Source organism: Urocitellus parryii, chromosome 5, assembly GCF_045843805.1.
Source record: "Urocitellus parryii isolate mUroPar1 chromosome 5, mUroPar1.hap1, whole genome shotgun sequence".
Classification (NCBI taxonomy): domain Eukaryota; kingdom Metazoa; phylum Chordata; class Mammalia; order Rodentia; family Sciuridae; genus Urocitellus; species Urocitellus parryii.
This window is the reverse complement of record NC_135535.1, coordinates 133,924,753-133,939,725: the sequence shown is the minus strand read 5'-3', so window position 1 is coordinate 133,939,725 and position 14,973 is coordinate 133,924,753. Positions and strand designations below refer to the sequence as shown.

At 33.5% G+C, this 14,973-nt stretch overlaps 1 protein-coding gene across 1 annotated transcript in view; it reads left to right on the top strand.

Moving 5' to 3' along the window:
* LOC144254932 (ankyrin repeat domain-containing protein 26-like) overlaps nucleotides 1-14,756 on the top strand; it is a 38,583-nt gene extending 23,827 nt beyond the window's left edge. The window contains exons 8-13 of the mRNA XM_077798925.1: nucleotides 563-596; nucleotides 1,162-1,303; nucleotides 6,191-6,392; nucleotides 7,884-8,067; nucleotides 10,075-10,995; nucleotides 14,103-14,756. Coding sequence (XP_077655051.1) covers nucleotides 563-596; nucleotides 1,162-1,303; nucleotides 6,191-6,392; nucleotides 7,884-8,067; nucleotides 10,075-10,995; nucleotides 14,103-14,204 — 1,585 coding nt within the window. The 3' untranslated portion in view covers nucleotides 14,205-14,756. The remainder of the gene's footprint in view (nucleotides 1-562; nucleotides 597-1,161; nucleotides 1,304-6,190; nucleotides 6,393-7,883; nucleotides 8,068-10,074; nucleotides 10,996-14,102) is intronic.
* Nucleotides 14,757-14,973: the final 217 nt, after the last annotated feature.

Genomic DNA, 14,973 nt, shown 5'->3' with positions numbered 1-14,973 from the left:
GCCTTTCTTTGCCTAGTTTCTTCCTTTATATAATACATTATATGGTATCTGCCTTATGGAATTATGAAGATGAAAACAAGTTGAACCCATGTAGAGTGTTAGAAAAATGCACAGTAATTGCATTGTAGGTTTTGAAAAATTAACTCATATCATTATACAAAAAAACTTTCCCTTATATAAGGATTTAAGCCATATTTTACTATGAGGTTTGAGTCCTTGGTAAAAATTTGTCTTTTATTTTGATTATAATAGCAGAATCTTATGTATTTATTTCTATTAAAGAATTCAAGTAACATGATACTTTTCCTTTGGCTGTCAAATAGTGTGATCTAAATTTTATTTTTCTAATGTTCTTTATGTAGTATTATTCTTTGTCCCTTAATGTTCCTCTTTCTGTTTATGATTGCAGAAAATGATTGTACTTTAAATAGCCTGTAAAATTTATGAATAGGAGAAATAATAACAAATGTAAAGATTTTACATAAAAATATATTATACATTCTTATTAACATATTAATATTTACCTGAAAGGATTTTATTTGTGTGTCTTTTCTTTTATTAGGGCCAGACAGAAAGCATCTAACTCAAAGAGAAAGGTATTGTTAAAAATAATAAAAGGTAGTATTTTATTCAAAAACACACTGTGAAAGGCTAAGTGATATAATTTTAAAATTTATATTGTATTGTAAAATGTAACATGAACTAGGAATGGTAGTGCATCCCTGTAATCCCAGTGGCTGGGGAGGCAGAAGCAGGAGGATTGAGTTCAAAGCCAGCCTCAGCAAAAGCGAGGTGCTAAGCAACTCAGTGAGACCCTGTCTCTAAATAATGTACAGAATAGGGTTGGATGTGGCTCAGTGGTCAGATGCCCCCTAATTCGATCCGCAGTTTCTCCAACCTGCCCCCAGGAAAAAAAAACAAAAAACAAAAAACATGTAACCTGAAATAATAGAGAATCTTTTTAGGTAAAGACTTCTACTTTGGGAAAGTGATTAAGAAACAGTCACCATTGATAAAGACATCCTTTTGACAGAAACTAGCTCTTATTTAACAAATACCTGTATTTTTCATATAAAATAACAGAGAGATGTTCCCTCTATGAATTTAGTACATGGTATAAATATTTGAGGGACATTTAGAAATCATATTATTTTTTTACAGGTCAAAACACCGGCCAATCTCATGGAAAACCTTGATAACTTAAGTAAGTCATGTCAAACAGCCTCAGAGAATTGTGAGTTGGCTTACCCTAATGATAAGGAAATTTTACAGTTGATTGAACAACATAAAACATCATGTAAAGGTAGGGTCTTTGCATAAAAATTAGGCCTTTTATGTATATTATAATAATAGATGCATAAATAAGAAATATTATTATGTTATAATAATAATACAATAACATTGCTTAGCAGTGCACCAGGGAGAGGTGATGTTTCATAGCTGTTCCTATCAGAAATGTATGTTATATTAAAATAGATGGAAAACTGGGTTTCACTCTGAGCCAAAGAGCTAGGATAATTCCCACTGCACTTTTCTTTGTGAATGGCACCCTGGCTCCTTTTGTTGGCTGTGTTGCTCTCTTGTGCCTTGATCTTAATCAGGTCAGGTTACCATTGTCTCTATCTGAAGTCTGCAGTAACCTTAAACCTGTTTTTCCTGCTACCCCACCTCCTAAAACCATGCCCTAGCCTGCAACCATAATTATACATTTTTAAAAATTCAGATATGATCATGTTAACCCTACCCTTAAAACCTAGCTCTCACATATTTTTGCTATAAGGTGAAAATGATTTCTGTTCTCTAGCTTATCCTGCATTGCTGTGTTCCAACCACTGTCTTAGATGTTTGTCCTTACAGTACAGCTTTTTGTTTTAAAAGTTTCAATGTGAGATATTATTAAAAATATGATAAACTGCACATATGTAAAGTATGCAATTTGACAAGTTTTAACATACGAGTTAAACACATTTAAATGCCATAATCAAGATGTTCAACATTTCTAGCAATTAGAGAAAATGCAAATTAAAACTGTACTAGAGACTTCATCTCACTCCAATTAGAATGGCAACAATCAAGAATACAAGCAACAATAAATATTGGTTGAGGATGTAGGGAAAAGGGTACCCTCATACTTGCTGGTGGGACTGCAAATTTGTATAACCACTCTGGAAATCATCATGGAGATTCCTCAGAAAACTTAGAATGGAACCACCATTTGTCCCAGTTATCCCACTCCTTAAAATCAGCCTACTATAGTGACATAGCAAACTCTATGTTTGTAGCAGCTCAATTTGTACAATAGGCAAGCTATGGAAACAACCTAATTGTCCTTCAACAGATGAATGGATAAATAAAATGTGGTATATGTACAAAATATATACAGAATGGAGTATTACTCACTGTAAAGAAAAATGAAAATAATGGCACATGCTAGTAAATGGATAGATCTGGAGAATTTTATGCTAATTGAAATAAGCCCATCCCCCAAATGAAAGGCCAAAAGTTCTTTCTGATATATGCTAACCCAAAACAAGGAGGGTGGGGAGGGAAAGAATAGAAATCCATCACTAGATAAAGGGAAATGAGGGAGGAAAAGGGTGGGGAGGAAGGACAATAGAATTATCAGACATAACTTTCCTAGACTCGTATTTGAATACATGACCAGGGTAACTCTGCAGCATGTACCACCACAAGAATAGGATCCTAAATAAAATGAATTATACTCTATGTATGTTAATTTCAAAAAATACATTCTAGTGTCATATATATTGAGAAAGAACGAATTTTAAAACACAGTTAAGAAACCCATTAATCACAAAATGCTCCTCATGCTGCTATATATTCCCTAATTAAGAAAGTCTCAAACAGCTTTCCAAAATATTTCCATCTTTTTCAATGCCCATGGTATGAAAGGTCCCATTCTTTCCTATCTTCAATATCAAGTCGTATGGTCAATTTTTAATAATTATAACCTTTCTAAGAGGGTGCTCTGCACACATGCACACATCAGTACGGTTTCAATATGTCTTACACTAATGACCAGTAATGTTGAGGATGTTCCATGTGCTTATTATTAATTTGGATGACATTTTGGTCACTTATCCTTTTAATTCTCTGTTAATTTGTTTGTTCTCTTAAATTATTCATTCCAGGAGGATCCATTTTGATATATTCATACAAGCATGAAATATATTTTATTCTAATCAGGCTTCCAATCTTGTGGATGTACACAATGTTGAGATTTCCTCTGGTGTATTCCTGTATTTAGATAGGAAAGTTATGTCAGATTCATTCCACTCTCTCCTCAGGATACCATTCCTTATCAGCTATTTTTTTGCAAGAAATTTTCACCACTTTTTGTCTTGATATTTTCTCCTCTTAACAGTTATTTTTAAGAGCTTCATTTTTAAATTTTGATGAACTCTAACTTATGTATTTGTGCAAATAACAGATTTTGTCATTTGTGTCATAGCATTTTAATTTCTTTTATAAACCATTTGATTTTAAGCTGACATAGTAGGGGGGGTATATTGATGGGATACACTGTGTAATAATAAGAGCAGAATGATTAAGATATCTCATATCTCATATATCTCTTATCTCTTTTAGAATCATGCAAAATACTTTCTAGGGAATAGCTATTAAGAAACCAACCTAGATGCTCATCAACAGATGAATGAATAAAAAAATGGGATATATGTATGCATATACCTATACATATGAAGTAAATAGACACACACTCAATGGAATATTAGTCAGCCAGAAAAAGAATAACTTTGTCATTTGCCAGAAATATTTTGTTGTTGATTTCTGATCATGGCTTCAAAATCAGGGAACATATTGTGCATGGTTAAATTATTATGACATCTTAAATTACAATTTATTGTCTTATCTTAGCATCTGTTCCATTTTGGTAGAGAATGGTGGTGTTAAGCTTTTCTACATTCTCGCTGACTTTCTGCCTACTTTTTCTACCACTTATCGAGTGAGGAGTTTGGCCCCTCAAATGATAACTGTAAATTCGCTTATTACTGTTTGGAGCTCTATCAGTTTTGTGCCTCAGGAATTTTGTATCTATGTGGTACACAAAAACAATTGTGATCATATAGATATATCAACTTTTTCATCAATTGAATCTTTTATCACTGTGCAATTACCATGTTTATTGCTGGTAGTGTTTTGTAACATGAAATCTCATCAGGCCTTTATGTAGCCATTCCCATGAAGCCTTCTTTTATCAAGTGTCAGTGTGGTTTATCTTTATATTTTTAACCAATGTGTGTCTACATTAAAAAAGTATTTCATGTAGGAAATGGGAAGCACATAGTTGTAGAAAGCACATTTCTTGTAGAAAGCATAGAGTTGAATCAGACTAGTTTGTTCATACTATCAACCTGCCTTTTAATTTGAATTTTTAGAGCTTTTTGTTATGTACATTTAGCCCTTGAACAGTGTTGGTGTCAGGAGTGTGACCGACCTGTGCAATCAAAGAAAATCTGTGTGTACATTTGAATCTGCAAAAATCAGAGGTACTAATAGCCTGCTGTTGACCAAAGCTGTCTTCCTAATAGAAACAATTAATATATGTTTTATGTTAAAGGTGTTGACTATGAGGGAAAATGTATAAAAACTGTGAGAGATCATTTTTTACTGTCATAGCCAATATACTGGAGACCAACTACTCCCATGGAGATAATTAGCATCAAGGGGCCTTTTATGCAGCTGTTCATAACAACTCAGTAACCATAGGAGGTGACTACATAATTATTCGAGTAGTGCAGTTATATACTATGACATCTCCTGACTTCTCTGAGATCTTTCAAATTGTTTCTAATTTCCTAAAACAAATAAACAAATTTGTGTATAAGACAACTCCCAGAGTTTAATCCTGTATTGTTCAATGGTTAATGTAGTTGGACTACCCTATCATCATGCTCTTTGATTTCTATCAGTGTTCCTCCCTTCAACTGTAGTTTGTGTTTCTTTTTTAAGGCTATTAGTACCTCTTTCATCCTCCTCTTCTCCTTCTGAATTTTATTTTGGAAGTGAGTCAGGTTACTAATAATGAGCTTGATATCCTTACCAGTCTTGTTTTTATGATTGTTCAGATGATCAGCTGGTTGCGAATTCTCCACTACTGGGAGTTGCTGATGACTCTCCCCTTTTCCTGTGAAATATCTATTTCTCCAGATTGACTGATGGGCAGAGACACCCTTCTTGGCACTCTGTGAACAGGAGACAGTTCCTCTAACCTTAAGCAATGCTTTTTCTTTGGGTCTCAGGTTGCTTCTTGGCATTCCTTTGTGGTCCATTAGTCTGCTAAAAATTCAAAGGGGGTCCTCTGCAGATGTCCAGGGTTCTTTCTCTGTAGTACGTTCTCCTCTCCTGCTCTATCCTGTGATGTCTCTGTGTCTTGGTTTTACCAGAATCTCAGCTCCATCACCTCAGCTCAGAGAGGCTGGTAGACTCTCCTTCTGCTTGTTCTTCTTGAATCACCACCTTGAAGCTCTCACAACAGGGAGATGGCACACTTACAAAGCTTACATCATTTGTTTCCTGTCTACTGGGGATCATTTTCCTCATTGTCTGAAGTGTCCACGGTCTTGGGAAATGCAGTTTAATATCTTTGGCCTGTTTTGGTTTGGTAGGTTCTGGTGGGATCAGGAAGCACTACCTGTTACTTCCTCTTGGCCAAAAGCAGATTGTCGTAGAGCCTCAGTACATGCTGTATGTTGACTGGAATGCTCTTCTTCACCCTCTGCCCAGCTGCTTCCTGATAATTTTCATTTCTCTGGGGAGTCATATTTTCCTCAGGGAAAACTTTCTGTAGCTCTGATTCCATAATGTGATTACAGAACTCTGTTTCCCTACATTATCCATTTATTTGTCTTTCTTCTCCTCTACACTTTAAGCTAAAGAAGAACATGGATCTCATCTGGTAGGTTTTTCTACAGAATATATTATAATGTGCCAAAAGTTGTAGGCACTCTGCGTGCATTTCTTCAGTGCATGAGTGCCTGGGAAAATGTACAGTCCTTCATATATGAAAAATATTCACATATTTGACTTTTATCGTGTTTGTTTTAAAATTTATTGTTGTTTGTTTTTAAAAAATAAATTTTCTACTGTTTTTTATTCATTTAAAAATTTGCATTGCAATCATTGCTTCATGTTTTTTTCCATTATATAGATTCTTTGAGCCTATCCAAAATCGAGGATGCAGTTATTTCATCTCAAAGAACAATGGAACATAGAAAATGTCACTGTTCACAGTGTTTACTATTTATAGAAAAGGCTTGTGAACTGAAAATACAGCTATTAGATGCAAAAAAAGTAAATGCCATGCTAAAACATGAAAAAGCAGAGTGGAAACAGGAACTCTCTAATTTGAGGTATGATATCCTAACTTTAAAGAAATGTTTGAATGATCCATTTTTTGCTGGAAAAAAATAATCTTATTAGTTCTTCTTAGTTACACATTAGAGAAAAATCCATTTTGATAAAATTATTCAAGCACAGGACATTTTGTATTTCCTGACTTACCTTTTGGCATTTCATAAGGGAGAAAACTTCTAATTCTTCTGGAGTGTGAAAATCTTGGAAATAAAAACAAGTTGGTAGGAATGATTAGTTCCACCAATTGAATGCATATTCTTCCCAATCACAATTCTACTGGCTACATAAAAGCCCACTTTACAGGAATCTCAATATTCATTAACAAATAAAAATTTTCGACTGTATTTTATTCATTTAAAAATTTGTATGGCAATCATTGCTTCAAGAAACTTCATTTATAGAAATTGTTTTCTATGTGTTTATTTTGACTACATCCTTCAAAATACAATTATTTATTTAAAGTAGAGACATTTTTAAAAGGTATTTAATCAGTATTTCTAAATTGTACTCTAGAAAAATTATGTAAATTTACAATTCCAAGAGAGGATGAAATGGGCATTTTCCTCAATGAAGAAACATGTTTTGAAAAATTACACATTTTTTTTTCTTCTTGTGCCTGTGATGGAACCCAGGATTTTGTTCAAGTGTATAGGTCTGCTCTTGCTGAGCTATATCCCCAGATGCTGTCTTATTCTTAAGACCCATGAAATAAAATATGAATTAAAAAGTGATTACTATTTTGTTCGATTTATCTCATATATAAATAAAATAAGTTCAAATTTCTCTGGTAAAAGGACTTATACTCTTTATTATTGGATTAAATATAAGGTTCTGTCTTGTTCCAAGACTAATTTCTACATTGTTTATAAAGTACATAATAATCAACAAGATCACTTGAAAGTGTTACCCAAAAAGAAATAATAAAAAGTGTAATACAAGGAATTATACTCCTTAGATTAGGAGTATAATATAGTAATGTGCTGTTATGTGTTGTGTGAAAACCTATGAAGGTACTATATTACATTGTGAATCATTTCAAGGGATATGTTTAATGTTTCATGAAGATAAACCTTATTTCCAGTAAACTTATAAACTGGTTTTTAAACAATAATTTTTTAAAACAACTTTAAATCATATTTAGAATTCAGGAGGAATTCTTAAAGTTAAGTTTCAACTTGTGAATTTACAGAATCATCTCAAAATTTCTTTTGCATAATTTTTACCAGTTATTAGTAACAGAATCTTGCCCAATAACAGAATGTTCTTTATTACCTTTATATATCTAAATCTCTTTTATTTCTAGATATAGATATATCCCCTTTGAGAGTTGTTGAAGTAGGAAATAAAGTGTGAAAACAAGAAGGGAAATGTATTTGAGAACACAGAATTTGTATCAGGATAATAAATTAACATATGAAGAGCAGTTCATAAAGTGAACTTTTTTCTTTCTAACAAAATGAATTTTAAGATAACTTATTTAACTGCAGATGTGAACTACAAGAAGAAGAGAAGAAGAGAAAAAATGCTGATAATCTTTTGGAAGAAATTAAGCACCAGTTAAGAGAAAAAGAAGAGGATTATAATAAAGAAATGGAAATAAAAAGACAACTTGAAATGGCTCTGAAAACAAGAGATATGGAACTGAATACTGAAAGAAATAAGTTAAAGCAGGTAAAATAAGTGTCAAATTTCTTACTTTATTTCAACATTAATTATACTATTTGTATAATTTAATATATGTGGTCATGTTTCACTTCATGATTGGGATAAGATCTGAGAAAGGTCTCCTTCAGTAATTTCATCATCATGCAATCATAAGCTTGAACTTGCACAAACAGAAGATGTCTACCCTGCAATATAAACTTATGAGTCCACTGTTGCATACCAGTCTGTTGTCTAACAAAGCATTGTTATGCTGTGCATGACTACATTATTTAGGTTTAAAACAAAAGGCATCTTTTGGCTTTTATGGCTAAAATTTTTTATTGCAATGTTGACATCTAATAGATGTTCCACATGATTTCTGAATGTACTAATGGAAGCTGAGTGGAGCTAACTCACTAACATAATTGTTAATTTGGGCATTTTATGTTATAACACAGGCTAAATTACTTTGAAACTATCAGGAAACTTATTAAATGTTTTGTAAAATATTGTATTTCATGATGCTGTCTCACTCTGCTTTTAGGAGATGTTTTTGCTCTGAGAAATTTATCTGTTATTTATGAGATTAAAATTTGAGCTATCCATGTGGGATAAAGTTTCATGTGCTTTAATAGCCTCCTTCTTTTTAAAATATTTTTATCAGAGTACCATAATTATACATAGTAATTGGGTTCATTTTATCAAAATCATATGTGCAAGGAATTTGATTTCAAGCCCCATTCCCCCTCTTTTCCTCACTTTCTCCTTCCTTTTATCCTCCTCTCTTCTCTATTAAGCATCCTTTCTTTTCTATATGCATTAAAGTGAAATTGCCTTTGGTATCTTTATATATGAATATATAACATGATTTTGTTAAATTCATTCCATTTATCTTCCCCTTTTCTTCCTTCCTACCTCTCATTCTCCTACATCTACTTCACTCATCTTTCCTGTATCTTTCTGCTCTTTGATCTCCTCTCCCACTGGCTTCTTTCCCATATTATGCTCTAGCTTCCACCTATGAAAGAAAACATTCCACCTTTGATTTTCAGTGGGGTTTATTTCACTTAGCATGATTTTCCCCATTTCTATCCATTTACTGGCAAATGCCCTTCTAACATTCTATTTTATGGCTGAGTAAAAACTCTGTGGTGTATATTTACCACATTTTTTTTAATCTGCTCATCCATTAATGGACATCTGGCCTGGTTCCATAGCTTGGCTACTGTGAACTGTTCTGCAATAAACCTTGAAGGGTATTGCCGTGGTATGCTGATTTTAGATATTTTGGATATTCAAGGAGGAGTTGGAATAGCTGCATCACATGGTGATTCCATTCATAGTTTTTTGAGTAATCTCCACATTGCTTTTGAGACTGGTTGTACTAGTTTGTAGTCCCAGCCTCAATGTAAAGAGAGTGCCTTTCTCCCACATCCTCACCAATATTTGTCATTATTCATGTTCCTGATCATTGGTATTCTAACTGGAGTGAGATGAAATCTTAGTGTAATTTTGATTTGCATTTCCTTAATTTCTAGAGATGCTGAAGATTTTTCACATATTCTTGTCAATTTGTGTTTCTATTTTTGAGAAGTAGAATGTGTATAGAACATTTTCAGAAATGGAGAACCAAAAAATTTTGGAAAATTTTTATCAGTCAAGTATATGTACAGCTAAGGCTCTTACTATGGCTTGGTTCTATATATTAGAATGTAAACCTTTTTTTAAACATGGTCACAGCCATTAATCACTGATTCTATGTCTTGGGTCTGTTGTACTTCAGGAAAAGTGTTCTTTAATTCTGAGATTCTTATAACTCATCATTTCTTTTGTACTCTTATAGATTCCCTTTCTTCAATTAACTTTTTGAACTTCTGGGAATATATGCTTTTATAAGGTCTGAAGTTTAGCTCTAATTTTTCTCCATATATATTAAGTGTTGCAATGAATGGATATCCAACTGGAGAAAATTATATATATATATATAATTTTTGGAATTGAGTGCTAGCTAACTATTTCCTTGGTTTTGCTTAGGTTTCTACTAGCAATAAAATGGAAAAAGATCTGTTGTATAAATGTCAGGCGGAAATGATTGCTAGGAAAATACTAGAAATAGAAAGAATAAAACATGAGAACCAAGAAAAGGAAAAGAAATACCTTGAGGCTTTTGAAATTTTAAAAGGTAAGTATGATGACCTTCAAAAGACAATCAAGCAGAAAGAGGAAACAGCTGGAGCGAATCCATTCCAGGATAATGAACAATTTAATAAGATGAAAGATGAGACAACAACCCTAAAATTTCAACTGCAGTATGAAAAAGAAAACAGGGAAAGGCTGGAAACAGAATTGAAGTCGTACCGTGCCACGTTGGCTGCTGCACCCATCCATCATTATGAAGGCCAGACATCCAGAGAATACCAAGAATTTGCTTTCCAGTCAGCCAGAGAGGAATACTTGCGTTCACAGGCCAAAATGAAGTTTGCTATCTCTCTCCTCAAAGCTCATAGTGACCTTGTTGCTGAACGATTTATTAAGAATGAAAAAAGATTCTGTATCCTAAAAAATAATGTCCGTCAGACAAGACATGCTGTTAAAGAAATGATTTTGAATTTAGAAACTCTACAAAGTAGAGACCTACGGCAAGCACAGTGTCAGATAAAGAAAATTAAATACACATATCACAATGAACAAACTAAAGTGAATAAATGTGATGGGAAGCAGGATTCCATAGGGGAGAGATCACCACCACAGACTGAAAATACATTGCTTCAACAGCAATTGCACAAACCTCACAACGAATCTGTCAACAAAGACACAGTAATAAGTATCCAACAGCAATGTCGTGATATTGGAGAAAAACGTCTAGCTGAAACTAAAAACCACAAATTAATCAATAAATGTGATCGTATTGAAGAAAAACTGAATCAATATGAAAATGAGAAGACAGAAAGAACAGTAAGTATCAAGCATAAAAACATATGAATTACCTTTAATGGAGAATTCAAAGTAATATTTGCTTATGACTAAATGTTGAATCTAATTGTGTGGAAAAATCCATACACTATAAATGTATTTGCTCTATCAACTCCAAAAAACCTCACTTCTGCAAAATTCACATTTGACCTAATTCCCAACACAAAGAAATAATCCATGCTTGAAGTGATGTCTGCTTATTTCCCTGCTCTGGTCATTATTCATTGTATACATGCTTTGAAACATCACACTGTACCTTATAAATATGTACAATTATGTGGTGATTAAAACTAAAAATTCAGAGGCACATAGTACTGCATTCAAAATTTACCAAAAAAATTGAAAATGTTGAATCTGAGATATTTTTACTCAATGCTGTACATTGAGTAAAAAAGGCATTGTGTTTCCTATGAAGCTTGAAGATGTTAATTTACAAATATTTAATATACCTATACTGATATTAAAAATGTAGTTATTCACTTGAATTCAAATTTAATTAAGCTTTTAGGTCTTTGGGGTATAGTCTGAGAAGAGGAATAGCTGGGTCAAATGGTGGTTCCATTCCAAGCTTTCCAAGGAATCTCCATACTGCCCTCCAACACTAATTTGCAGTCCCACCAGCAATGTATGAGTGTACCTTCCCTGCCCCCCCCCCACCATCCTCGCCAGCACTTGTTGTTTGGCTTCATAATGGCTGCCATTCTTACTGAAGTGAGATGGTATCTTAGAGTAGTTTTAATTTGCATTTCTCTGATTGCTAGAGATTGTGAGCATTTTTTCCTGTATTTGTTGATTGATTGTACATCCTCTTCTAAGAAGTTTCTGTTCAGGTCCTTGGCCCATTTGTTGATTGGGTTATTTGATTTTTTTGTTATACCCTAGAGATTAGAGCTCTATTTGATGTGTGAGGGTAAAAATTTGTTCCCAGGATGTAGGCTCCCTATTCACCTCACATATTATTTCTCTTGCTGAGAAAAAAAAATTAGTTTGAAAAACAGCATACTACAGGGACACAGCCACATCAATGTTTATAGAAGCATAATGTACAATAGCTAGACTATGGAACCAACCTAGATATGCCCTTCAATGGATGAATGGATAAAAAATATTGGCATATATACACAATGGAATATTACTCAGCACTAAAAAATAACAATATCATGGCATTTGCAGGGAAATGAATAGCATTAGAGCAGACTATGCTAAGTGAAGTTAGCCAATCCCTAAAAAACAAATGTTTTCCCTGATATAAGAGGGGTGACTCAAAATGGGGTAGGGAGGAAGAGCATGAAAAGATTACCTCTAGATAGGGAAGAGAGGTGGGAGGGAAAGGAAGGGAGAAGGGGAATTGCATGGAAAATGTAAGGAGACCCTCATCGTTATACAGAATACATGTATGACGAAGTGAGGGAAAAAAATTGTGTCACGTTAGATTGGGTAGAGAGAACTGATGGGAGGGGAGGAGAGGGGAAGGGAGGAAAGGAAGGACAACAGAATAAAATAGACATTATAATTGCTGTATGTATATACATGACTGCATGACCGATGTGATTCTGCAACCTGTACATTCAGAAAAATGAGAAATTATTCCCCATCTGATTCAAATATATGATATGTCAAGATCATTGTATTGTCATGTGTAACTAATTAAAACAAATAAAAAATAAAATGCATTCAGGAAAAACAATATTAAATCAAGCTATGAAATAGTTTGCAGGAACATGTCATGCAAGGAAAAAATCCAAACCAAACCAAACAAATGATCCACTTTCACACAGAAATAAGCAGCACTAAGAAAAGAAATATGAACTGTTGTAGATTAGAAGACCCAGAAGGTCCACACCAACCAAATATAATGTATGGATCTCTATTGGAATGTAATTAAGCAAACCAAACATGAAAATATATTTTGATAATCTTTCAATTTTAGACTTACAGAAAGATTGCTACAGTACCAAGAATTCCCACATAGCCTTCATGTGTTAAGGACTTACCATGTTTACTTTATCACTCTCTCTTACACTGCTGGGAATTGAACCCAAGTTCTTGCACAGGCTTAGCACATTCTCTCCCAGTGAACTATGTCCCACCCTTGAATAATATTTGTAATACCTTGATGTTCCCTTGTTTTAAGACCATGATGAAGTTGACAAAAAGAAATGCTCATATGTAGATTGAGTTAAGTGGGCTATTTTGACAGCTGAGCCAAAGTGTAGATGATATATTTTGTAATAATTCTCCTTCACTAGCATTTTATCTATTCTGCTTAGTTCTTTTATTCATGGCAGTAGTAGTAGAATTGAAAATAACCATCTCAATTTTTTATGACCACTCACCTCTTTCAAAGCATCTACTTTTTGTGAAATCATAATGGGATTAATGGCTGGAAAATCATAGTTGATTTAAGCTACCCATCGTTTCTGTCATTAATCGTGCATATTTGCAGACAACTTGTTCAGACTTAACTGTTAGTGTCGTAAAGGATACAACTTCGTCCAATGCAAAGATAATTATAGCTCTCTGTGGTTCACTAATTGGGCATTGAATCCCCATTTTGAGACTAGCAAAGTGTGGCAGGACTCACGTACACCAGGAATGGAGTGAGGAGTGGAGCAAGTTTTAGGAGCTGTGGTCAAGGAAGTAGGTGGAGGCCAGGTCACCCAGGGTCTCCTTTTTATTCTTAGTTGGGAATATTTTGGAAAGACTTGAGCAGAGGAGTGAATGTGTGAGGAACTCTGTCAATTTGAGCCTCTAAGAAAAAAGGGGGTAATGTTCTCTGTAGAATTCACCAGTCCAAATCCAATCCACATACTCATGTATGTTTGAGAATTCAGTAGGTTGTCAAGCATTGCATCAGGGTAGGAACAGTTAGAGGGCTGAATCTGTTGTCTAAAGAACATAAAAGTGATCATACTTGAACACAACACCTTCTGTGTCCTCAACAGAATCCAGAAATAAGAGCACATCCACAGAAGATAGATTGATGTATGTGGTGATATTTTTCAGAGAACTATGTAAGAGTTAAGTGTGGTTAATATCTAGAAATCATAAGGTGATTTATAAAATCATTAACAGAAATATCTTACCAGGTGGCAGTGAGACCACTTCAACAAGAACGGGCTTCACTTGAAGTTTCATCTGATTGTCACCTTAATTTAGAAGAGGAGACACGGGAATTAAGAAGAAACTAGATAAGTCACAAGTCAAATATGTATGAAAATGGACATTTAAAATCTAAAATCTAAAAATTTTAAACAATAAAAAGCGTTTTAGGATACTAATTTCAGTGCCTAGCATTCTTTGGATTTCCATTATACTTGATTTTTATTATGATTTTATTATTATTCTCTTGATTGAACTTATTTATTTGTTTTTGTTTTTCAGTACTGGGGATTGAACATGTAAAGAGTGAACATTCTCATAATAATCTTATCATTCTGATGCTACCTGATCATATGAATGTTGAACTGAGGAATGAAGAATGGGGAAACCCAAAGCTCTGTTACTCAGGCACATTGATAATTAACTCAGTGTTCAACAATGGGCAAATTATATTTCAAAGTAATGTTTTAGTAAACTGTGAAATCTTAGAGAGACAGAATATAATAATAATGCACTTTGTTCCATTTGCTATAGAATTTGTACCTAGACTTAATAGAACTTCTGCAAACATTCCAGTAAAAATATCAAGTTATTTTATTATCATTTAGGAATATTTTCTACCTTGGGTATTACTTTTTTAAATTCTGACCTTATATTTTTATTTTATGTTTTTATAATGCTTCTGTATTTCTAGTTTAACATTTCAAGTTTGCTTTTATTTACGTTTCTACACATTTAGTTTTACATATTTCTTAGTCATGCTTTTTAAATTATTTCTGCTTTTTTAACTTTATATTTAATGTACTCAGCCTGGTCAATCATTGATTAGTAAACTTATATTATTCATTTTTAGACTTT